The 25,969-nt window shown below is 37.8% G+C and overlaps 2 protein-coding genes across 2 annotated transcripts; one reads left to right on the plus strand and one right to left on the minus strand.

The window, feature by feature from the left end:
* Window positions 1–643: 643 nt before the first annotated feature.
* On the plus strand, window positions 644–11,892 carry LOC110736486 (protein PEROXIN-4). Its single transcript, XM_021916708.1, has 6 exons — window positions 644–796; window positions 1,169–1,238; window positions 10,480–10,599; window positions 10,668–10,796; window positions 11,084–11,213; window positions 11,522–11,892. Exons 2-6 carry the CDS (start codon window positions 1,233–1,235, stop codon window positions 11,608–11,610), a joined length of 474 nt encoding a protein of 157 aa, XP_021772400.1. The 5' UTR covers window positions 644–796; window positions 1,169–1,232; the 3' UTR covers window positions 11,611–11,892.
* A 7,425-nt stretch (window positions 11,893–19,317) lies between these two features.
* LOC110736496 (seipin-2-like) lies at window positions 19,318–23,492 on the minus strand. Its single transcript, XM_021916717.1, has 2 exons — window positions 22,261–23,492; window positions 19,318–20,061 (listed from the first exon to the last, which is right to left on the minus strand). Exons 1-2 carry the CDS (start codon window positions 23,377–23,379, stop codon window positions 19,579–19,581), a joined length of 1,602 nt encoding a protein of 533 aa, XP_021772409.1. The 5' UTR covers window positions 23,380–23,492; the 3' UTR covers window positions 19,318–19,578.
* Window positions 23,493–25,969: the final 2,477 nt, after the last annotated feature.

Below are 25,969 nucleotides of genomic sequence, written 5' to 3' on the forward strand. Positions count from 1 at the left end.
TACCGTGAAAAAAAACAATATGAACTATATTATGGGACGGAGGGAGTATAAGATATGATTTTGTCGGATCGCAAAGAAATGTGATTGACATGTATGAAGCATAGATCTCAAGAGGATTTTATCCATTTGAATTATTGGAGTCCCTTAGGGTAATGTATTGATTTTGGGTTGCCTCCGTCATTTTAGCAACATTCATAGACTTTTAATTTTATGTTAGAAAATTCCTTGCACAACATGAAACATCATCACCAACTTCCCTCGTTCTATCAATAGTCCCATCGCATGTTTAAATGTATATTGGTAAACCTTATATGCGTTGTCTTCACTCGTTATAATAGCTTAAAGGTAAATATCGTTAATGCCCTTAATTGGTATTGTGTAAGGGCTTCTTATGCCAATAGTAACTTATGTTACTTACTGTCCTTTCGTTTGTTGTAAACTCAGTTTAATTAATGTAATTTTCAGTTGTTTTTTTTTTTTAAAAAAAATCTAAAAACCTTTAAAAGAATTGATACAAGCTTTAGTGTATGAAAATATTTAAAAATATTTAAAACATGTTTACATAAAACCTTTATAAAGCCCACTAAACGATCATATAAAGGCCCACCCCGTGTATTTATCAGACGGATCTAACCCATATTATAACTATGGCGGGTCATGGCTTTTAAAGGCCTCCATTCCTATTTCCTGCCTCTCTGAGTTACTTCGTATTTCATTGAAGCGCACTCAACGTTCTCCATTGAAGCGTTCTCCGTTGAATCTAATTCTTGTATCCCCCATTGAAGCAGCTCCTAAGGTAAGTTGTTTGTTGTTGTTATCATCATATCAATTTCACAATCTAGGGTTTATATTTGATCTAATCTAATTAAATTATCAGTGCTTTAAGTTTAGGGTTCGTAAATTCTTAGATTATGAAACATCATATCCAAAAGAAAAGAAAATTATGAGCGTAATTTGATTATTGAATCAAATATCCCTAAAATTATGTATTTTTCGAGATAATTCAATATGAAATCAAATCTCTTTTCCCTGGGCCTAGGGCGGCCGCCCCTCCTGCCCTGCCTCAGGGACGGGCCTGTTGATGAGTTAACAAATTTCAGTTTTTCGTATGATTCGATATCTCTGTCTTGTCCTTGACCGTCTTCCTTCCTTCTGATTTGATACGCAGCTTACTTCGTTGCCTTCAAGCTAGTCGAGGATTGGAATTTTCTGACTTGTCTATTCCTAGAAATATGCAGGTTAATTTCCTTATAGCTTTAACTATAATCTTTCTTTTTAGATGATTTCATGCCTTCCTCCTAGATTGATCCATTATGTCTGTTTAAGATTATTAAGTAGTTAATTTGTCATGATTTGAATCCTGATTGATGCTTAATACCAATTCGACACCATCCACAAGGTGTATCAATGCCCATCTTTTTCTATTTATCTGAACATGTCAGGACTCTCAGGAGATATATAGGTGCTTTCATGTAGTTAATGTATCTTAATATGCGGTTTATTAAGTAGCTATTCAATTTATATCATCTTAGCTCTCAAGCTATGAGTCAGTAGCTATTAGGAATATGTAGTGCCATTTGATTCTATTATAGCGCTTCATTAAAGGCCTATGGACCCTATACCATAGTGTGAAAAAATTTGTAATATTATGTTTCATATGAAAACATAATCCTGAACTTTCTAGTTTCTATATGGTGCTTTTAGCTGTACCTGAGTGGCGGAAAAGATGTGGTAAACTTCTTTTCTCTCCCGAGGCCTACACTGAATTTATAATAGATGGGAAACACTTGAAATATGAGTCAGTGAACTCTTAAGAATTTTTGCATGTAACGAACCTTAAGAACCCCTAAGATAATGGCCTTTGAGAAATCCGGCATAATTTAACACCGACTTCTTAGGATCCTTATCCATGATCCATATTGGGGGTAAGTTATGTATAAGATAAAACTGTGATGACTCCTTCAAAGATAATTAAGATAGATGTCAAAGTGATAAATCATTCATGGCATTTTGAGAAAATGTATGTACTCAACTTAGGAAATTTTGATCCACCAATAGTCATTTTAGCTTTAGCTCAAATAAGCAAGGAAGATGGAATGGTCAGGGACAATAAACAGAATATACAATATAGTGTTTTTATCATCATGCATCACATGTGATTTTTAGTTCAATAAGACAAAGGGAGGATTCCATTGCCTAGTCTTATACCTTGCTTGCTAGAGCTATTGGAAGTTATGCTTCTTGAGAGGGAATTGCTCTCCTAGTGAATTGGATAGTTTGTACGTTAAACCAATACTTAGGGTCTTAGGGACCTTCCTTTTAATTTTTTTATTTACCACAGATGTAAATAATGTTTTCTAGGTGCATTGGAAGTTATTTTATAAGTCGTGTGAAAATGATATTTGCTTACCAATTCTATGGTTGGTTTTGATGACCATGAAAAGGTAGACAATACTTATATGGAAAAGATGGAGTGTACTATAATATGGTTTTAGCAGATTATTTTGTTGATATTTTTTTTAGGGAAAGCTAAGACAATACTAAAAGATGAAATTGGAATTTGCAAAAGAAGGATAAATTTGTTTTATATTGTTTTATAAAGAGGTGAATGGTAGTAGAAGGTGTTTTACTCATTTGGCTGAATGGTTAGAGTTTTCACTGTTGTGAAAAACAAAAAGACAATGTTCGCTATTGAGTGGTTGAAGGCTCTAGTGGTTTAACTATGGCCTTTTTCCAGTAGTATCCAGATTTGATCAAGCTAGGTCTTTTTGACAGTTATATGATAGTAGGATATTGGGAAAAAGCATGAATTCAATTTTCATTTTCCTATTACCTATGAAGGATAGGTTTGTCATGTTTAGAGACTACCTCTTAATTTACTTTACTAGTGCATGCAAAATTGTCTCAAAAGCATAAAGAAGAAGGATTTGAGAGGTAGAGAAAAAGGCTTAGGGAGGCACTTTTTGATTACTATGTGATGTTGTGGAGGGAAGATAGATTTTGGATGCGGCGCTCATGGAGAAAATGAAGCTGTGGATGAGGCTCATTTTAAATCCTGTGAGGGTTAGGATTTTTTGTTAATTTTTGATAAAGCCCGTGATACATAAAGGTAGGAGTTTGAAGCCTTGAGAGGAAAGGATTCAGTGGGAGGCGTCTGTCATTTCCGTTATGATTAATGGGGCTCCTAAGGAATGATTCTCTTTTTCTAGTGGTTTGCTAAAGGAAAATCCTAGAATGTGGTTTAGACCCATGTTCTGCAAATCGGATTTGTGTGTTCCACAGTGCTTCCAATTTGCTGAACCCTTCGACCCAGTTCAACAAACCTATACCTCACATCTTTTGTCTTATTATTTACTATTTGATTCATCCCAGACATTCTCAATTTGCTGTGGGTAGCGTTCTGCATTGTCGTTCCCATACTACAAATTGTATCTTACTGCACACCATGTAACATTGGTCCAGAGGATTGATTAAAGATTTTAAGGTGGATAGAAAGGTAGTTCAGGTGTTCTAATTGCAATATGTTGATGATAATAACTGGTTCATGGAAGCTGGTAAAGGCACTAGTGTGCTTCATGACTTTGAGGTGGGCTTTGGTTTGTGAAACTATCTCTCAAAGTGTTGACTGTAGACTAAAAGGGATCATTCTGGAGAGGTATGTACTATGTAGCTTTGGTTGGGTGTCAGGGTGACCTTTGAGAAATCTAGGCTTGCTGCTAGGGAGTAATTCGTGTTTGGAAGTTTTTAGGAACCTATAATTTTAATGATTTCTAGACGGCTAGCTGGGCTGAAAGAGGTGTGCTTCTCACTTGGCAGCAAGATTGCTCTTATAACTATACCCTTTAATTTTCTATCTTTATTTGATGTTCCGGTCTCTATTGCACATAAGATTGAGAGATTGATGAGGGGTGCTCTGGTCTTGGTGAGGAGGCATGGAAAGTTGAAATTTGGTGTGTTGTAAATAGGAGAGGGAGGTTGGGTTTAAGAGTGGTGATGGCAAGCAGATTCGTTTTAGGGAAGGTGTTTTTGAATAGAAGACCAGTCTTTTAATGTCACCATCTCACGCCTGTTTTGCTTATCTACTCTAGATAATTCTCTATAATCATGGTTTTATTATTGTAATTTGCGGGACTTACATTTCAGGTTAGCAATGATATGTCGTCTTTTTACATTATTGTTGGAGTGTATGAAGAATTTTAGTGAATGGGTAGGACATTCTACTGTGGTCCCCCCACCCTCCCCCCACCCCCCGGATTGTACCCTAAAATACCCTGTGTAACCACTACAAAAAATTATCTGGAACATAAGGCTCTCCTTAAGGTGAGGGCTTTTGTGTGGACACTTTCTTTAGTCAAGATCAACATAATTAAAATACTCCAAAAGCAGAACTCTGTTATTCTTGATTGATGTGCTTGCTTTGTCAAGCTAGATATAAGACTTGCTCGCATTTTTCCCTTCAATGTGAGTTAGCTCAAAGAAGACTCTTTGTGGTAATTAAGGAGACTTGGGTTTGCCCTTTTTAACTTGAAGATTGGCTACAAATTCGGTGTGGGGGGTTTGGAAGGTTTGAGAATAAACTGTTTTGGAGGAATCTAATGTTGTTAGGTGGTTTTGTTTTCTGTGACTAGGCTTTCCCTAATGATTCAAAAGGAAAGATACAAAGTAATTTGGCTAACTTTCAAATTGATTATTTTTAGGTTCCTTGTGAGGACACTTAGTCCTCCAATTGTATACTGTTCTACTGCTTTGCCCTAAAATTCTCAACTCTAGAGTTTCAAGTAACTGTCAACTTGCAGTAGTCATGGTTCCTCAGTCAAGATTCACAGACAAAAAAACAATAGCGATTTGATTCTTGCATGAATTGAAAGCAGCGTTTCTTACAAGGTTTTAGGTTTAGCCTACCAAGCTCCAAAAGTGATAGTTTGAGGCTATCAATCTCCTAGTGGTAAGCATAATGTACAAAATAGCTGACTGCCCTCTTTCATTCACTCCTCTCTCTTATATACAATTAAAAACAGTAGTTGTGTTTGTTTGTGTGCTTGTACAGCTCCTGTTTTTGGTGCTGCTACTTCTGTGGCAAGAGTTATAAACACTTACCCGTTACCAATCCTTTTTGGCATCCTTCCTCAAACCTCTTTTTTTCGTTGGGGTTTGGGTACGGGGATGTGAGAGACTTGTTTTATCAGGATATTATTAACATCTCACATGTCAGACTGTCATCATGTATCTAAAAATTGTTTTATTATGAAGCGTGTTCGATTCTCGATTTCATCTAGTCACTTTGAAAGGCTAAAATCATATCACCTAATCAAAAGAAATACCTAAGTCCTCTAACTAATGTAAATAGGAAAGTATGGTCGAATCCATAGAGAAACGACTTTTTTTTACTCTAATCAATTTTTATAATGTAAACTATTAACAAGAAAAGGTATGTGATTTGTAAATTAATCTAAGGAATTAAAAAATAAGGCAATAATTAAACTAAAGCGATTAAAATTAAGCAAATATCAATTAAATAAAAACCTTGGGCATATGTTCACTAATGAATAACATTCTGGGATGACAAACGATAATCAATTATCAATGCATAAATTAACCAGATTATAACGGGCTTCCGCAACTTATTGTAATCACAGAATTAACCTAAGCGGTATTAAATCGCGTCTCCCGAATTTTGACTTAATATTGCATAAATTAATTCCATCTATTGCAACTAGCCTTAATATTAAATCTCATTTTCCAACTTTTGAATTTATATTGCGCAACTCATACAATTAAACTTGGCCAAATCTAATTGTATAGCATTACAACAATCAATAGGTAATTAAGCTAAAACATTAACAATTAACAATAACAGATCATCCCTTCATATTATTCATAGACCCCCGAGACCTTAGATAGAAAACTACTCACGCAAAATTAATTCTATACTAATCAAGACAATTAAAGAAAACATAACTAAACCAAGAAATAAAATCACGAGAAACAAAAGGGAGAAATAATTATCGAAAGAAAGGGAACTATGATTTGCATAAACGAACAAAGAAAAATGTTGAGAGAACAATCAACTAGAAAACCATAAAAACTAAAATCTGAAATTAAGCTAATGGAAAGACGTCCTCATTACACTTAGAAAAACGTATTTATACTAAGGGGTTGTTTGGTTCGCACTAGGGAATTGGAATGGAATGCAAAAAGGGAATGAAGGAGAATGGAATGAAACCCTTTGAATTTAGGGTGTTGTTTGGTGAAAATGGAGGAGAATGGAATGAAACCACCATAGAACCACCACAGCACTACCATTTCACCCCTTCATTAGTTTCCACCTTCTCCAGCCACCACACCGCCTAACCAACACCACACCGGAATCGGCCGTCCCTCCTCTGACCTTCGCCGCCCCTCTCCCGACCTAGTGAGGTCCGTCGAACAGCAACCCACACCGGAACCCTTCTCATCCTCGATCTCAGCAATCCTTCCTGACCAAAACGCAGCTATCGAACTTCCCCAACAACACCGAGGGTTGGTTGATAAGAGGACCCATTTTCTGTGGCTAAATCAACCAACCACTGAACCTCCAACCCATGATCGGAGCCTCCTAGAAGGTTCCGATCTATGCCATTGTGGACCCCAACGAAGGTGATGCGATCATCGAAGAGGGTCGGCGAGGTGCGGCCGACGATCTAAGTGGAGGGGGAGGGTTATGTGTGGGTGAGGGAATGATTTTCGGGTGAGAGGAAGGGCGGCGAGGGTCGGGGGATGGCAGCGACATTCTGGCGACGTTCCGGCGAGAAGTGGGTGAGGGGGGTTGATGTGGGTACGGTAGAGTTTGAGCAAAACTATCGGAAGATCCGAAAATCGGATGATTCGATCCGTATCCGATCCGAAAATTATAGATATCCGATCCTGATTTTTCGGATATCGGATATCCAAATTTTGGATTTCGGATATTCGATATCCGAAAAAAATCGAATATCGGATATCCGATCCGATATTTGAAAAAATTACCCATTATAAATATGCCAAACCCTAAAACTTTAGACCCTCAATCCACTTCCCCATACCCCCACCCGCCTCTCTTCTTCTCTTTTCTCTGACTTTCTCTCTCCTTTCCTCATCTTTCAAACTACCTCCATGGCTCCATCCTTTTCTTCCCTCATTCTCTAAACTTTTCCATCTTCTTCTTTCTTTTTCGTTCATAACCACCACCACCCTTCCATAAGCACCACCAGTCCACCACATCACCACCTTTATTCTCTCTCCTAACCTTGACCACCCCACCAAAGCTAACCCCGAACCCGACCACCCACATAACCCCCTAACTCCAACCACCCCAGCCACCCTGAAACTCCGACCACTAACCAATCTGAAACCTGAGCACCGTACCCCAGCTACCCACGAAACACGCCCCCTATTTCCTCTTCAATTCGAAACCCGTTGATGTTGTTGTTGCTTGTTGATGTCGTTGATGTTGTTGCTTGCTGAGTTGCTGATGTCGTTGATGTATGGGTGAGAGGGGGTTTCAATTTCGGGTCTTGGTGAGAGGGGGTTTCGATTTTGGGTCTGGGTGGAGGGGGTTCAGATCTGTGGTGGGGGTGATGGTGTTGGCAGCTAAGGTGGGGCTGGTGGTTTCGGTTCAAGTGGGGTGGGGGAGGTTGGTTAGGGATGAGGGTGAGGTGGTGAGGGGGGTTTGTGTGCCAAATTAAGGTTTAAATTTGATAAATTGTGGTAGACAGGATTAAGTTTTGGGATTTAGTTTAGCAAGATCTGGAATTTGTTTTTGATTTTATTAATATAAGTTGTAATTATAAGAATTTGATTGATTTGGGTGTCAGTGCATTTGAATTTCTGCAATAATGTAGGATTTTATTGGTGTTATTGGGGTTTTTTTTTCAGAAGTTTAAGTTTAGTTCTTGATGGGATCTGATTGAACTTTTTTAGTTCAAGTAAATCAATGTAATATTACTATTAGTTGGCCTCTACAACAAGTAATTTCAAAAAAAGAACAAATAATTTTTGCCAAATAATTAGAATTTTAATTGCATTATAAAAAGGGTCGGATATTGGATATCCGAGTTATCCGATCCGAAAATTTCGGATATTCGGATATCGGATATCAAATATCTGGATTTTCGGATATCCAATTCGTGCTCACCTTTAGGGTACGGTGGTGGTTGGCGAAAGGGAATGGGAAAGGCTAGGGGGGGTGGGGAATGGGAGTAGAAGGTTTTTAGGTAATCAAAGGGGAAAGGGACCGATAGAAATGGAAAAAAAAAACAAAAGGAATGATTCCCATGAAATCCCATTCCCTTTGATTATTACTGCGAACCAAACGGCCCCTGAGTAAAGATTTCCTAAAATTAAAAATAATAAAAATAAGCTAATAATCGCTCACTGGGGCGCCCTACAGGTTGCTTCATTGTTAGGGGCTTCTCTCGCCTGGTAGGGCGAATGCACTAGCCCAGGCTTTGTCTTGCTTCCTTGCCTCCTCTTTTTGTCAATTGGGCTCGTGATGCTCCTTGGCCCATCCAACGTCTCCCTCGGACTTAAAATTTCGGTCCAATGCTTCTAAAGCTAACCCGACTTGCTAAAGATGGTCACAAAGTCTCGGGTTCTCCTTCTTCGCCGAACCTTTAATCACCGGGCTCGTAACTCCTAGCTCGGTAATGGGGTTCGGACACCGGTCATATGTGTGCGCTTCATGTCCAATGCTCGTAGTGGCTAAGTAATCTGGGGAAATGCCAAAATCCGCAATTTCCTTTAAAACAATACCAAATTTATGAAAACACTAGAAAACGCATATTAGTAATAAAATAGCTCCAAAGAGTAAAAAATACTCCTAATTATGACCGAGGGACGGGGGTAAAACACTACATAAAATAGATTCATCACACTTCCCCAGTCAGTGCTCCAAATCATTTGGTGTAGTTTGTTGTGGTTGCTCCCCCTTGCTGTGGCTGCTCGCCTGCTCTGCCCTCTGCACTTCAGTGGTCTGGTTTTCTCTCTTTCTCCTAGTGTATGTGAGGATGACAAGTGGTGGCTGCTGTTGGCCTGTTGCTATATCACACAATTTTAGAGAGAGGAAGTAAGAGTGAGAAGCTTGGCTACTCTGCCTTTTTCCACCGCCTTTTCCAACCCAATGTCTTCCTTGCTTCTCTTTTCAGATGAAAGTTCTCATTGCTTTGAACGCCTCCTCCCTCCTTCAACCATGGCTGGTTGTGACTCTTGTGAGTAGTTTTGGGATTGCTCCTTCCTATTTGACGTTTGGAATCATATCCAAGCTGAGTTTTGGTTTCCCTCTAGGATTTAGCTTGTTCAATATATTATTAAGCTTTTATTTTTTTTTATTTTATTATTTTTTTCCCTTTCTTGCTTCTTGACCTAGCATCTCAAGATACCTTGACGGTTCTTTAGACCTACTTTGGAATTTGTGACGATACTTTTTGAAATGACAGCAAGTTTTTCATAGCTCTATTGACTTTGCCAACATTAATGATAATTATTCCTGAATTTGTAAGAAGTTTGATTTAGAATGTATATTTACGAGAAGGTTATTTTAATTCTTTTTAACATTTATTTTCAAGTTTGATGATCCAAGTTTCTCAAAGGAGTTGTATTTGTTCTTAACTAAGGTCTACGCAGTTTTTGCTGCTTCTATTCTCTGTACTAAGCTACGTGTAAAATTTTTATTTGTCTGATTTTAGTTTAATTTGCTTTGTACTGAAATTTAAGCAAAAATTTCTTGTTTTTTTTTTTTTTTTTTTTTTTTTTTTTTTTAATGAAAGGAAAAGTAGAAAAAAACTTTCATTTTATTGCTGGGGTAAGGCTGTGTACATACGACTCTCCCTTGCCTTAAAATGGGTGGAATATCTCTAGAGGTATTAGGGATTGTATATGTTTAGGCTGCTTTTGTAAAGGTCATTAATGACTTTTTTTTCAGCAATAAGTGATCATGAAGGTCATTAATATCTTTAATCCCCTTTTAATATTTGCAACAATTTTTCGCTCACGTTTTCTGTAACAGCTTGACTTAGGGCATTCTCTTAGATGTATGTATATTGATTAGTTTGAGAAAGCTTGACATAAATTAACATATCTGCTTTTATGGCAAGTATAGGCTTCAAGAGGGTAACAGAGATCCCCTTGATTCCCAAGTTGCAGTAAAGTAGTAGTTAAGAGAGAGAGATTGATATTGGATATTTTGCAGTTTGGTGCCTCCAACATGTAGCCGACCCCACTTATGGGATTAAGGCTTTGATTGATTGATTGGTGCCTCCAACATGCACATTCCTAAGTATTTTACTGAACCTGATGTATAAATAGGCCCTAGGGTGCAAATCATGGAGGTTGATTTGCTTGTTAGGTGTGTCAAGGTTGTTTCTAATTACTACCGGTATTTGTTTCCTGTTGTTCCACCATGTGGTAGCTCTTCTCGGCTTGTATGTATAGAAGCTATATTTTTGGTCTTTGCTTCTACTGCAGGCATCCAGAGCCAGGTTGTTCAAGGAATACAAAGAGGTGCAGCGAGAAAAAACTGCCGATCCAGATATTACACTTGTTTGTGATGACACCAACATATTTAAATGGACTGCTTTAATCAAGGTAAATGACATGCCATCAGCTCTGCTCTAATATTTTCTTGATGTTACTAAGCCATTGCTTTTGTTCAGGGCCCATCAGAAACTCCTTATGAGGGTGGTGTTTTCCAGCTTGCATTTGCAGTGCCTGAACAGTATCCTCTGCAACCTCCTCAAGTGCGATTTTTGACAAAAATCTTTCATCCTAATGTCCATTTCAAGGTAAGGAAACTTGGTTATTTGGTGTATAAGGTCTTTTTAGTGCTAAAGTGGGGAGGATTGACAACAGAATAAACATAATTTTTCAGTTTTTGTTATTATTATAGCTTATGCCAGTGATATGGCTCTACCATAGGCTTTTCTCTATTGAATGTTCCATTGATTAGTAATTTAGTGTTAAATTCACAACCATAGGCACACAAAAACACATAAGATCAAGGTGAGCAAGCAAGAGTTAGTATATGTGGTTTTGTAATTGTGTGACAGAAATGATTATTTCCATCATGCAGACTGGAGAGATTTGCTTGGACATCTTAAAAAATGCTTGGAGCCCTGCTTGGACATTGCAATCTGTGTGTAGAGCAATAATCGCTTTGATGGCTCATCCGGAAGCTGATAGCCCCTTAAACTGTGATTCAGGTTGATCCATTAGACCTTGATACTTTTATGCCATGCCGTGTATGCTGCTTTGTTTTTTTGCTGTCTAGATCTCCTTTATCTATGATTTAGCCATTGTAGGTAGGGATAGTAATTTGGGATGTCAGGATGTTTCATTGTTTTGGTTTCCCTAGTGTTTACTACTTTCTACATTATAAAGTAAAACCAACTCAATCTGAAGCAACCCTTCGCCTTTTAACTCTTCCAAGTTTATGGTTATCCAAACCTAAGATGCTACTTTCACGAGTTTTTTGTTGATACTCTCTAATAGCTCAATTTGACTATGATAGGCAATCTTCTACGATCTGGAGACTTAAGAGGATTCCAGTCCATGGCAAAGATGTATACAAGACTGGCAGCCATGCCAAAGAAAGGATAAGCTTAAGCATCCTCTTTGCTTGCATACTGTTATTGATAATCTGCGCAATGAAGAGAGAAGTTTATCCCCCACGTTGTATCTATGTGGCTTCATTGATTCTAAAGTTTCAACGAAAACTCTCTTATTTGAGTATATTATTATATGATTGTCCCAAGAGGCTTTCCCCTATTGGCTCTGCTTGTAGTTCCAAGGTCAAAAAGGATCAAAAAAAACTTTGCCAAACTCAATGTTAAATTGTAATCCTTCGTAAAAAAAATTTCCGATTTTTATTTTTTTGCCAAACCTAAACTGGATTGTTAAATATCGCCCGTAAATCTCTATATAAAACTCACAAATTTAGATAAATTGACACTTTTGCTTTTATATGTAACAAAAAAAAAAAAAAAAAAAAACTCACACTCTCATCTTCTATCTACTCTCTCATCACCTCTCTCTAAAAAATAAAATTCAAACTATAATGTCGAGGCGGCAAGGCAAAGAATTGGCGGCAACAAAAGCGGAGGAAAGGCGGTTATACAGTGGCAAGTTATTTTTTATTTGAAAAATAATAATAAAAAAAAAACCACAAAGCGGCGGGGTCGTCTGGCTGGGACGCCAGATCCACGGCGACGGAGCCCAAGCAAGTAGCCATTACCGTGGATCTAGCGTCCCAGCCACACGACAACCCCACGGCAGCGCAGGCTGGGCAGGACGCCAAAGCCACGGTGGCGGCGTCTTGTGTGGACCGCCGCCGTGGGGCTGGCGTCTAACAAGGACGTCAACTATTTTTTTTTTTTTTTTTTTTGGTATGTGTATATTTTTTTTTTCCGTTTTTTGTAATTTATTTTTAATTTTTTTTTCAGATTTTGTTTTATGTTTATATTTTTTTTTCAATTTTTTGTATATTTTGTTTTTAATTTTTTATTTATGTTTATATTTTTTTTTTGTTTATGTATATTTTCTTTTCAATTATTTGTATTTTTTTAGTTTATTTTTATATTTTTTTTTTCAATTATGTTGTATTTTTTTATTAATTTTTTTATGTTTATATTTATTTTTTGTATGTTTTTTCCCATTTGTATGTATTTTTTTTTGTTTATATTTTTTTTTTTCAGTTTTTTGTAATTTTTTCTTTATGTCAATTTGTTACTATTTTTTTTGTTTATTTGATATTTTTTTTGATTAGTTATTTCTATTTTTTGTTGTTTGTACTTAAAAAAATAGATTATTAATATAAATAATAATAATAATAATAACAATTGCTATTATTTTTCGTTATTTAAATGGAGCTAGGTATCGCATATTTGACCTGGTGCGGGGAAGAGTATAGAAGTAGAAACTACTCAATGAAAAGCTCGAAAATGCCTTGTAGGACGCATGACACATTAGAAGTAGAAAGCTTGGTATCGCATAAACATAATAACGTTATTAGAAGTAGAAACTACTCAATGAAAAGCTCGAGGCCCAGACACGTTAGATCCCGTGGTATTTCTACCTCGGCTCGCAGAGAACGAGTTCACTATCCTGAGAAGGATGAAGACGATGATGGTGATAAGGAAGAGGATGAGGAGGAGGAGGAGGAGGAGGACGTAGATGAGGATGTGGTGCTTGGGATGGACGATCAGAGTGGACCATATGATGATTACGGTCCATTCAGTCAGAGGCTTGATGATATGTATGAGACGCATAGGGTAGATGTGCGTAAGGGTAGAGATGGTAGATTTGTTAGTAGATCTGGCACATCATCTGCATCCACTGTGTCCGCGGTAAGCAGAAAACGGTCGAGGGCCGTTAATGATTCTTGGGTGGTGAGGGGTGAGGTGGTTGGGGGACCTGTAGATGGGAGTGTGATTCCTAGCTTTCTAGGACACATAGCTATCCGTATTTGGGAGGACTAGGAGAGGGCTTTGGATACGGGCATTTTGAAATGCCAAACTCGGGAAAAGACTTGTAACTTTTTGTGTAGATGGGCTGAGGCTTGGCCACCTTCTTGCCACCATGCACGATAAGATTGACTCAACGCTGATCACGGCTTTCGTTGAGCGATGGCAGCCGGATACGAACTCTTTCCACCTTCCGTTCGGTGAGATGACAATCATGTTGCATGACGTCGAGGCCATCCTTGAGATTCGCGCAGAAGGAAAACGACTTTCTGTTGTGACTGATGCGGATCAAATAGATTTAGAAGCGAAGTTGTTGGGGGTGGACAGGGCTGCGCTGTACACCGGGGCGCTTGGTGTTTGGGATCACGATGGTGTAAAGATCGCATCCGTTTTGCAGTGTTGTTTGCACCTCACTGCATGTAGGACGCATGACACACAACTGGCTGCATATGTTTTTCTTCTCCTCGGGTGTACCTTGTTTCCGGATAAAAGCGGAAACAAGCTCAGGCCACGCGGCAGAGTTGACGCGTGTGATCCTGACAAAGTAGGCCAATTTTCTTGGGGGTCGCCAATTAGGATTCTCGAGTCGGGCTAACGTGACAAGTATCACTGGATGTCTGACTTTATTACAGACCTGGATATACAAGTATTTTCCTGCATTTCGACCACACCGCGACCCGATTCCTATTGGTGATGGGATGCCACGTGCCTGTGCGTGGAGTTTGCGGTTCGGGAAGAAGCCTGTTGACCGCCTCCGATCGATACGGTTATTGCTTGACAGGATGTTCCATTTAGAGGTAAAGTGTATAAATTATTTCTAATTTATATTGTGATGCATTTATTATATGAATCTTACTAATTTGGAAAAATGTGCAAGTGAACTGGATGCCTTTCGTCCAGAACCTTAGTAATAGGGTACCCAGGACCCTCTACACGGGACTGATTCAGTATCGTGAGATCGTAGAGGCGTACATGCCCTAGCGCTGTCTTCGGCAGCTTGGATTTGTCCAAATTGTCCCTCCTCCACCAGCATGGCCCAGTAAGGCGGTCCGATCTGCGTCGTCGAAGGAGTACGTTGTCCAATGGCCGGAAAGCAAAATTGCCACGTGGGACCAGTTTTCGATGGTTTCCCATCTATGGACTACGGAGTTGCAGAGGCCGCCAACTGGGGTGCCTCCCATGTGTGACCACCACTACATGGAATGGTACAGTCGGTATTTGCACCCGAGGTTGATCAAAGACCTCCACCATGGCGACGACGCCGATGATGATGATGTGCCACCGCCCAGTGTCGTGGATGCAGTATGTCTTATAAAACATTTATTGTTGTGTGTGTGTGTTTTTTTTTAATATTTTTTTTATTCTTATATATCGTTGTTGAATTTCATGTTTTTTTGTTGTGTGTAGTGGATGGGAAAGATGATGCAGCTGGGACAAAGACTCTTTCAGGAGAGGGACAACATGACGACTGCATCAGGCAGAGTTGTTATTTATGATATGGAACGGACCCTTGCGCAGTAGGAGCGGGCGTCAAAGAGGGATTACTGATATGTTGGCAGTTTATTTATAGAACATTTTGTACATTATCATAGTAGTTTGTAAAATCTGACATTATCGTTTAAGTTTGTAATATTTGACATGATCATTTTTGTTTGTAAAATTTGACATTATCTTTTTAGTTTGTAACGCGCAAATACTAATTAGTATGCATGCAAGATATGAATTTAGTCAAAATTAGAATACAAAAAAAAAGGAATAAAAATAGCAATACAAATACAAGGTTACATAGAAAAGGTATACGCATGAAAAAGTAAAAGACAGCTAGGTTGTTCCAATGACGCATCCGGTCATGATACAACACATCCCAACCCTCTACGCTTGGTTTGCGAATGGTGTACCACCGAGGTATGATCGGTGGCACCGGAAAATCGGATGACAGGTTCAATTGGATGAAATGTCTATATGACGACCCCAGAAATGCAATAGCAAACTCTCTTACCGGTTTGGTGACGGTCGCATGAGAATACCAAGGGAGAACCGTGCAACATGGATAATAAGCTCGACTATGCAAACCAAGCCCGAAATGCATGACTGCTCACTTGTAGATGTTTGCAACGGCAAAGAGATCAAGTGGCGCGTCGAACCAATGATTTTTACCACAAGGTCCTCCTCCCCACCGGATACGCTGAAGAGAACTATCCAAGCCTTTGTCGTACACATGACAATAACACCTCGGTTTGCGGCAATTTCATTGTACATCAACTGACGCACTAAAGCGTAGTTATCTTCACCCATCTAAAACACATCAGCCACGACCCGGAATCCACAGTTACCATCTGTAAACACATCATTCCACCCGTCCAAGTATTCCATGATGATGTTAGGGATCCTGTCCATATATGGAAACTCATCAATATCCACTCTTCCTGTTGCACATATCACACATTTAACAAGTCAGCAGTAAACTAAACAAACATTCTAAATAGTAAAGTAAATTAAAGTAAAGTATTGTACTAGTTTCGGGCATGTTCACCGACGAAGAAGATCGGCCACGACCAGACGAACGACTAGATGACGATGAATGACCACGACCACGAATGTACTCAAACGCACTCTTGTTCCGCCGTGGTTATTGACCTCTAGGTCGCTCGACCCCTTCAAGTTCCTCGTGATCCAAGCATTACGTGTTGAACATGTTATGAAGTACGTGGGTAACATCACGAATGATTGAAGGGTGACTGAGGACACTCGGTCAAACATCGAACGAAACTGCTCCAACTCCTCTTGTTCACGGTCGACCGTCTGTGGAGCAACATGCTCTCCAACAACGAGCGTCCGCCAGAATGGGTGAACCTGATCAACATGTAACGACACCCTATCTTGCGTAATTACACGGTGAATGGTGCATACACAAGGTAGTCCATGAGTCACTGATATAGCACATCCGCACCGAATAGCCACTTTATCACCTAACTCCTCCATCCTGTTGTGCTCGCTCAGAATCAACCCCAAGCAGTAGTGTGACACACGACCATGGAGAATCTTAAATATGAAATGGAAATACATCATACCATGTCGCCTTCTAGAGTCCTTGAGAGAGTTCTTGATGATATTCTTCTGAGTATCAATAGCCTTGTTTATTGTCTCAAACAGTGTATCCAGAGCAGAGGTGGAAGAATCAGTCCTGTCCTTCAAAGCTTTATGAGTGCTCTCAACTCTACATGTAGTAGTGTTTCCAAAATGAAAAACTTGGTTTGTCCAATATTTGACAAACTTTTCCCTGTGAGGTATCCACTGTTGCATCACATAGTTTACCACTGCCGGACATCATTGGTATGCATCCTTGAAGTTATCCAAGGCTCGATTGTACTCTGCCTTTGTGGTAGCTTGCAGGATCTTCAGCCACTTACCATTTAGCAATCTCTCTGCTGATTGTAAATTCTTGTTGAAAATGAGGTAGGCTTTGACTTTCACACAGTTGTTGATGTGCCATGTGCATAGTAGATGCTTCGATTCTAGAAACAGCTCCGCTATAGGGGCAAAAAGACCTCCCTCACAATCACTAACGATGGCTGATGGCTGAACATTAGGGCTGGTGTAGTTTCATAACTTCTCCAACACCCAATAATAACTCGCAGCCGTCTGGTCCTTGATGACTGCATAACCAATCAGAAAGTTCTGGTTCGTTGGAGCCATCCCAATCATCTCAACCAGTGGGAACTTGTGCTTGTTTGTCTTATATGTTGAATCGATCAAAATCACAGATGGCCAAGACTCGATCATATCAGCACAATCAGGATGCACAAGGAATAAATGAGTCACCTCGAATGTCTCTTCATCAGAATTAAACCAGAACAGGTAACCACGTGCTTGTGCCTGGTGTAGAAGCTGTTGTATAGGGGTCCTTCCCTCTGACTGTTCAAACCTCAGTTTCAGTCTGACGTTGTAGATGTGTCTTCGGTTTGGCTGGTCTTCAGGAAATTTCTTTAACACAGATGCTAATATTTTAGCAGGCTTCATTTGAGCATACTCATTTCTTTGACAACTAGTTTTGCAGCAAGACTTAGCCGCTTAACTGTCAATGACCCACTTGATATACTATCATCTCATGGTTGTGATACCCCCGTTTAGATTAACCCTTCACTTCCTAACCGTCACAACTTTGGTGTTGTCAAACCTTTACTCTAAACTCACATCCATTACCTTTCCGCTTTGTATCAAACCGAATCGCTGTACTGAAATCTTGTTCCTCCCTTTTGCGATAACGGTCGCATCTCAAAATGCGATCCATTCTACCATCCCGTTGAGATTTATGAGTTGCTACTACTAAACAAAAACTAGATCTAGTTGCAACCTGTTTTTCCCAATCAATCGCTTATTGAACATCTTCAAAGGGACCATCATGTACAAAAATTCCACTATAATAATTTCCGTCTCCACCATAATCCTGCGACAATGACATATTATTTTTAAATACATATAATTATATAAAGATTAAATTAATACATTTAACACAAAATTAAAACATAAGTAATTTCTAAAATTTTTATTTGTAAACTTAATTTCTATATTTAACACATAATACATTTAATTTCTAAATTTACACATAATTAACACAAAATTAACACATAATTATGTATAAAAAGTATTCATACAAAATTAAAACATAATTTTATTTTATTTTTAAATTATTAACACATATTTAATTTCAAATTAGTATCAAGGTTAAAAAACCAAAAAAAAAAAAAAAATTATTAAATAAAAAAAAAAAAAATACAAACTGCTGGTAGCGCTTGGCCGGGACGCCGCCACCGTGGCTGTGGCGCCTGGCCGGGACGCCGCCTCCGTGGCTGTGGCACTCCAGCCAGACGCCACTACCATGGTGGCAGTGTCCCGCCCAGGCGCCACCGCCACGGTGGAGGCTTCCCGCCAGACGCCACCGCCGCGGTGGTGGCTGTCAGGCCATATGCCGGCCAGCATTTCATAATTTTTTACCGCAAAGTACCACGCTTTTCGGCGACGATGACGGCTATTCGGTGTCCCTCGACGATCTAGTCCTGCTCCACATTTTTCGTGAGAGAGAATTACGTTTTGGGTAAAAATTAGAAAAAGGGCAAAAGCGTCAAAGTAAAAATAATTGTGGGGTTTATGTAGAGATTTGTAGGCGATGTTTAACAAATCCCATGCTAAAATGGTAATATTTCGTAGTAAATCTTAGGCCCTGTTTGGTTTGAAGTAAAATATTTTTATGGATGGTAATTTTCCTTATTTATTTCCATTTTGCTTTGTTTGTTTGTGAAGGGGTGGAAAATAATTTTCCCAATAGTGAAAAACATTTTCTTTACAAAACAAGGGAAGCCACATTTTTCCACCCTTGCCTCATTTTTACTCTTTTTACTCTTTTTTTTTTTTTTTTAAGAGTACCTCTTTTTTGCTTTCCTCTTATCCATTCTTATATTTCCATTCCAATGTTTTATTTCTCTATAACTTTTCTGGCAAAGAACCAATTAAAGGAAAACTAAAAATGCAACTGTGGTTTCCATAGAGAATGCTTTACATCAAACTAAACGGGGCATTAAATGAAAGTTGAGCAGAAAAAAGTTCAACACGGCAGTCCAAATATCATTTTTCATGTTAGAAATTACTTCGTATGTATTAATAACCAAAAACAATGACGCCAACCACTATAAGCTTAGCTTGTAGACCTGAGTGTGTCAATTGCTAACATAGTGCTCCAATCAGTTGTCCCAATTTAAGAATTCACCGGACTTCTTGCACTTCCATAAAGTGAAATCAGAAACTACACCGTTTAAAACATCCAATACTAAGAAGTGGAACAGAAATATGAACCAAAGCCCGTGTTATTTCATTCTATACAGAAGGAACTCTAAACTCTACAATGGTAATCTACTAATGAATACTGTGACAAGTGACTACTACTGTGTCAACAAACAAATCCCTATGTACCCACCTTTACACAGTAGGAAATAAGATGTCTACAAATTAATGGACAGTTTCCGTATGGACTGCTTTTACATAATACAATCAGCAAACAATATCATCAAACCGGAAATAAAAATGAATTGATCGATCATAAGTAAGAGTGCTATCTTTGAGTTGAATGAGTATAAGGAGCGTTTCTTCTATTTACACTACTTCGTGTTCTTTCTCCTGGAAATATTACAGGTCTGCAGCATACAAGAGCAAACAGCAACTCCATTGTAAACACTATCATACTGAGCCAAACAAATATAGTTCTTCTCCAATACCATAGGATACGTTTAAAGAAGGGAAGTTTGGATTCCAGATGTACAATCGCATCATATACTTCAGGGATACCAGCTGCCGGACGAAATTCTGCTCTTTGTTCCATTGTTATCTTCAAGCAAGCAGTAGGAATGACCCCCTCTTTGTACCCTCTGAACTTCAACTTCAAAGTTTGGGTCTCGGACAGATAACCAGCAACAAGAGGAACGATCTTGAAAAATGTCAACAGTAGGCGAAGTGGCTGGCTTTTAAATTCCAACATGCATGGATGGCTGAAACTGCCAAGGGTTTTACCATTTTCCGATAGAAATTCTATCCTCACCTGCAGACAATAACGAAGTCATTACATCCCTCTCATAAAGTTGAGTACTTATTAAAAAATCCTTAGCTATACAGGTAGCATTAGCGGTCAAACAATAGCACCATATTTGACTTATTAAAAGGTAAGCTATGTTAATTTAGACCAAAAGTATTGCTTTCGTCTATATCCTTATGAGAGAAGCTTTGACATGAAAGCTACTAAATTTCTCGGCATACAATTCTTATTGATGTGGGAAAAAACCTTTAAGTTAAACTGTCTCAAGCATGATTGGGAAATTCCTTGTTGCATAAATTATTATCTTCTTGCTTATGATGTCAAAGTTGAGGTTTTCTATTAGTGCGCAGATTTTATCATATTTTCCCAAAAATGAATCCAGCCATGGACTTCCTGACCAACTATGGCTATTTGTTTCCTCTCTTTCTCTTCATCTTGAAGCACTAGATCCTAACCTCTCTCTTATCATCCTAAGGAAAGAATTAGGTTAGTTTTCTTCTTGAATCTAGCCTAGGATTTCTTTCTTCATTATCTTGTAGAACGCCAAGGTCAATCAGAATATCAGATGTTAATTTATACTCCCATAGGTCTTCCATCTTAAAATAGTTGTAATGATAAGAGTTTTAGACTACCAATTAGAGAGTGACAGAAGCACAGAACTTTAAAAGGTAGAATAATCTATTGTTTTAAGAAAATAAACACATCAGCAAAACTGTGACTATTCCATACTATCTTCACTTGGACTATCAGCTAACTAAATCAGCCAAAATCTAAAACTAAGCCATCCACAAGTCCAAGGACGTTTAAAGTTTTTTTGACATCATCTCAAAACATATAAACAAAATTCATTACTTTTCAGCTCAAATGGAAAGGCTTAGTGACAGAGCATTACACTTTGTTTCGATGTCAATATACGAGGGAAAAGAAGGGGAGGGAAAGAGGAAGTGGAGGGGGAAGATGGAGTTCCAATTTCCCTCCAAATCTCTCCAATTTTGGGGAATAGTGTTTATTAAAGGAGGGCAAATGGATCCCTCTCCCCTTCCCTCACACACCCCTTATCCAGAATTCCAGATAAACTTGTTCCCCCCTTTTTTCTTTTTCTCCCCTCCTTTTTTCTCCATTTCCTCTAATTAAAAAATAAATTTACGCTTTGTTTGGATAGCAAATAACGAAGGAAAGGAAGGGGAGGGAAAGAGGAGGAAGGGAAGGGAAAAGAAAGGGAGGGGAGAAGTGAGCTCCATTTTCCCTCCAAAACTCTCTAAATTTGGAGGGATTATGCTTATTAAAGAGAGAGGGAAAATGGATCCCTCCCTCTCCTTTCCCTTCCCTTCCTTTACCAAAACAAGAGAGTTTGTCCCCCTCCCTTTCTCTTCCTTTCTTTTCCTTTCATTTCCTTCTATCCAAACCAAGTATTAATCTGATTAGGACCAACTTCTTCCAGTTTCCAAGTGCAGATAAAGAGATCAGAACACAAAGGGGGTACTCCCAATTGTGATGTTACTCTAGAATCTTATTCTACAACAATAACCATAGAGCAGCCACCGAGGCTCGAGAAAAGAGGCAGATGGGATAAAACAAAAAAAAGCACAAGAAGCTTGAGGAACACAAATATGATTGACACTAACTGTAAATAGACAAGGAAGAAATGGAAACAACATAATTGCATCACTTGTACTGTAAAGCCATGGTGTCAAAATGTTCAGAAAAGTATAAAACCAATAGTCAACCAAATAGACCATAAGCAGGTTAACAGAGAGGAATGCTAAAAAGATTACTAAGTATTGGACAATTACAATACTTTCCATTAATGATTCCAAAACAAAAGAAAAAACAGTTCTTGCCAAGTACGGAGTACCAGCACTATAGTATAAAAAGAAAACCTACTGGCATCATAACCAAGGAAAATTAAGAAGATTATGGTATGAACAAATCATATACTATGAGTTGAGCAGCAATGCAGCATTGTTCCAATAGTCAGAGGAATGGAGAAGAACACTTCAAGTTCAAACATAAATAAAAACCTAAACAGAATACTTAAAACTAAGGCTGAAGCACTACCAACCTAACTACAGTGAGGCAATAAAAATCACATACAACCAACTTCAACCAAAATATAGACCATTAATAATAATCTAAGCCTGAAATATTAAAGTATTAAACAAAATGAACACTCAGAAGGCGAGAGCTTTCACAAGAGAAATATACCTGAAAGACTCCCAGATTTCTATTATAATCCGACTCCGGCAAAACAATGGTAACAGTAGCCTGCAACTTGTGATTTGGAGGTATAAATCTGGCATATCCAACAGCATTCACATCCTCATATTTAACCCTCCATTCTTCAGACGGACAACTCGTAATAGGCACGAAAGCAACTGGCTTGCTTTTCGTGTAGTCAAAATTCAATCCCTGCTTCAACAGGAATGGTTCTTCAACAAAACAATATCTCATCATCAACACACCAATCACAAATGCACCAATCAACAAACCCACTAAAATGGAGCACACATAAACCGACCAAAATAATCCCCAACTGCAACGCAACACGAGCTTCAACCATGACTTATGCTCATTCAACCATTCAGACATAAATGGACTCAATGTATCACCAACAACTTTCCATAATTTCGTTAATTTTCCAATCAAATAACCCTTACCAAGCCCAATTATAAGCAATGGATTCACAGAAAACAAACAAGAATAATAAAGCACCCAAAAAGGGAAACTAATAACATTAATCAACAAATTAAATTGAAACCCAATTGCTTTAATTAACAATTCAGCAAGAATACCCAATGAACCAAACTGCCCATCATCATTTTCCCTCTCCCTCGCCGCCAATGAACTGAACTGCCCATCATCATTTTTCCTCTTCCTCACCGCCTCCGCTGCCAATGAACTAGACTGCCCATCATCATTTCCCCTCTCCCTCGCCGATAATGAACTAAACTGCACATCATCACTTTCCCTCTTTCTGATCGCCTCCTCCGCCGGCGGTGGCGGTGGCAGCGTCGAATCTTCTCGTTTTTCGTCGGTAGTAACTGTAGAACTCTCATCTTCGACGGTTTCTGACGTCGATTCCACTCTATTTGAATCCAATTTCTGGGTATTACTCTGAAAATCCTTCAATTTTTGGTTTCTCAGTGATCGGCGACGCCGGAGGCCTGCTGCTGAGACACTTGAATCTGGGAAAGAGGAGAGAGAATGTGAGGATTGAGAGGTTGAAGGAGAATCATCGGTAGTAACTGGGCAATCGTAGAAGGGGAATTCATCGGAAGCGTCGAGAAATTTATCATCTTCATCAGTTGATTTTGTAACTTCCATTGATGAATTTAGAGAAGATTGGGTCTTAGGGTTGAAAGATTAGGGTTCTTCGTGGGATTGCTTTGGCGGGGAAGATAGAACAGATTTTAATTGAATTATTTTGGGAAAAAAGACTTGATAATTTGTTATCGTACATATCATTTCATTTAAGGTCATCATTAGGCGGGTCGGGTCGAAGCTAAAAAATTATGTCCACTTTTCAGATCGGGTCAAGTTATGGGTCATGATTTTTGTGCCCAAATCCGTCCAAAATGATCGGGCTGTGCGGGCTTTTCGAGTCGGACCTTAAAAATCAACTAAATATACATAAAAACGCATTCCCAAACCGAAAAAAAAATTAAATTTTCGGATAGGGCCGGGTTGGGTCAAGCTAACTTTGATCACCTCTAATATCATTATGAAGAGCCAAAGAGGTCAACGTGGATGGCCAATTAGCCATATTGGTATAAAAATTAGCACCCTTGCAACATATTGGTGTAAAAATTATAACTGGCGACGTATTGGTATAAAAATTAGCAAAATGTGACAAATTGGTATATAAGTTCGCATAAGGTGACAGATTGGTATAAAAGTTACTAAATAACGACATTTAGCTCTTTTTCATGTTGAAGATCATATTGTTTTAAATTTAATACTTTTACTTTCTTAGTATTAAATATTTTTTAATATTTTTAAAACTCTAAAAAAGCAAAGAACACCTAAAGAATAAAAAAAAAATTAAAAAGAAAAAAATGAAATCAAATAAAGTAGAGTAAAATTCAAGACAATGAAAAGAGTTATTCAAGAAAAATCGTAAGATCGAGAATTAATTACACAGTTGTGGCTTTACATTAAGCTTTCAATTTTTGCAATATAAAAGAGTATACAAGTAAATTTGTTCCTACTTTCTATAATTTATAACCTTTAAGCTAATTTTAACTAGTTTTAAGTTTTAATACATGAAATTTTAGGCCTTTTCTAGAATAATTCTCACTTCTAAAACTCCAAATTATAAATAGAGTATATGAAATAAAATAAAAATAAAAAAAAAAAAACTTCGTAAAAAAATAAAAATAAAAAGTAATTTAGCTACTTGCTACTTCTACAAATATGCCAATATGAATAATGTTTGATCAATAATTATTCTCCCTCACATTTTCTCCTCTTTCCCATTCTTTAGATTTATCACTTTCTCTTTCTCTTTCTCTTTTAATTCGTTTTTTTATTTTTTTTAGAATTCTATTTGCTCTTACAAATTTTGTTGTTATTATTCGTCAATAACCATACGAAAATACTATAGATGTTAAAAACAACAACAACAACAACAATAATAATGATAATAATAATAATAATAATAATAATAATAAAGCAATTATATGATACGCACTTTCTTTGGCAACAAAAAAGGGTCAAATGTCGCCATTTGCTAACTTTTATACCAATATGTCGCAAGGGTGTTAACTTTTTTACTAATTTGTTGTCTGTGTTAACTTTTATACCAATGTGTCACGAGGGTGTTAATTTTTATACCAATTTGGTCAATTGGCCAACGTGGACATGGTAGCCAATTGGTTTTTGCCTGTTAGTGCAGTGGTGATTAGGGTTGCACTTGATGGGAAAGACCGCGTGTTCGATCCTTCACAATACACAATTAGAAGGGAAGTAAAATCTAACCACCTAAAACTGAGCCTCGTATCCAAATTAGCTCTAAGGGTGAAATAAGTGTTAAAAAATGGTACTAATGTGAGTAATGAGACTATACGTCTTGTTTGTTAAAGTGTTGAAGTAGCTTTTAGCTTATTGAGACTTTATAGAAATTTGACCAAACGAAAAAGCTAATTTGAGTGTTTGGTAAATAGCTTATTGAAATTGCTTTTTGGGCTCAAAAAATAATTTTTGATAAACCTTAAAAAAAGAAGCTTTTTTAAATTAGCTTAATGAACATATAGCTTTCTAGTTATTACATACACTAAAACAACTTACCAAATATTTTTACACAAATAGCTAATCAAACCAGTTAATATAGCCAGTTATACCAACCAATTATTAACTAATTACTAAATAGGACCTATATGGGGTTAGTAGGTGTTTATGGCATTTTATAACAAAAGGAGTTGCTTAACTAATTTGACATTTCATAACAAAATGGGTTGCTTAACTAATTTGACATTTCATTATGTAGATAATTATAACAAAAAGGAGTTTAAGGTGATTTCAATTTCAGCTTGTAAGATGTGGAAGTACCCAAAAATATAAACTCGAACACAAGCCTACATCGCAGCAGTGTATGACCACGTTTAGTAGAATTTCATCCTAAAACCAATTGAAGATAGGTAAATCATTTTCCTAATACTTTTATTAACTGCAAAAGTACAATATGAATAAAGTTGATGTTGAAGCATATTCTTTTCCAAGCAACGAATACATGTAAGTGTCACACATTGATAGTGGAAAAGAGAGTTAAACACTTTATAAGGACAATAGGCTACTCTTCATATTGCCATATGATTTTGAGATGAAACCTTGTAAGTGGACTCTCTTTTTATGGCTTCCCAAATTTAACTATTTAAGATGGAGATCATAGCTATGTTTTCTCCATGTCATTTATAAG

Source organism: Chenopodium quinoa, unplaced genomic scaffold, assembly GCF_001683475.1.
Source record: "Chenopodium quinoa cultivar QQ74 unplaced genomic scaffold, ASM168347v1, whole genome shotgun sequence".
Lineage (NCBI taxonomy): Eukaryota > Viridiplantae > Streptophyta > Magnoliopsida > Caryophyllales > Amaranthaceae > Chenopodium > Chenopodium quinoa.

Excerpts from the sequence above, each read along its gene's own strand:
- LOC110736486 (XM_021916708.1), top strand. Across the intron at positions 10,600-10,667 it reads AATGGACTGCTTTAATCAAG|GGCCCATCAGAAACTCCTTA; the intron begins GTAAATGACATG and ends GCTTTTGTTCAG. Across the intron at positions 10,797-11,083 it reads ATCCTAATGTCCATTTCAAG|ACTGGAGAGATTTGCTTGGA; the intron begins GTAAGGAAACTT and ends TCCATCATGCAG.
- LOC110736496 (XM_021916717.1), bottom strand. The coding sequence starts at position 23,379 with ATGGAAGTTACAAAATCAACTGATGAAGATGATAAATTTCTCGACGCT. Across the intron at positions 20,062-22,260 it reads GAAATCTGGGAGTCTTTCAG|GTGAGGATAGAATTTCTATC; the intron begins GTATATTTCTCT and ends TATTGTCTGCAG.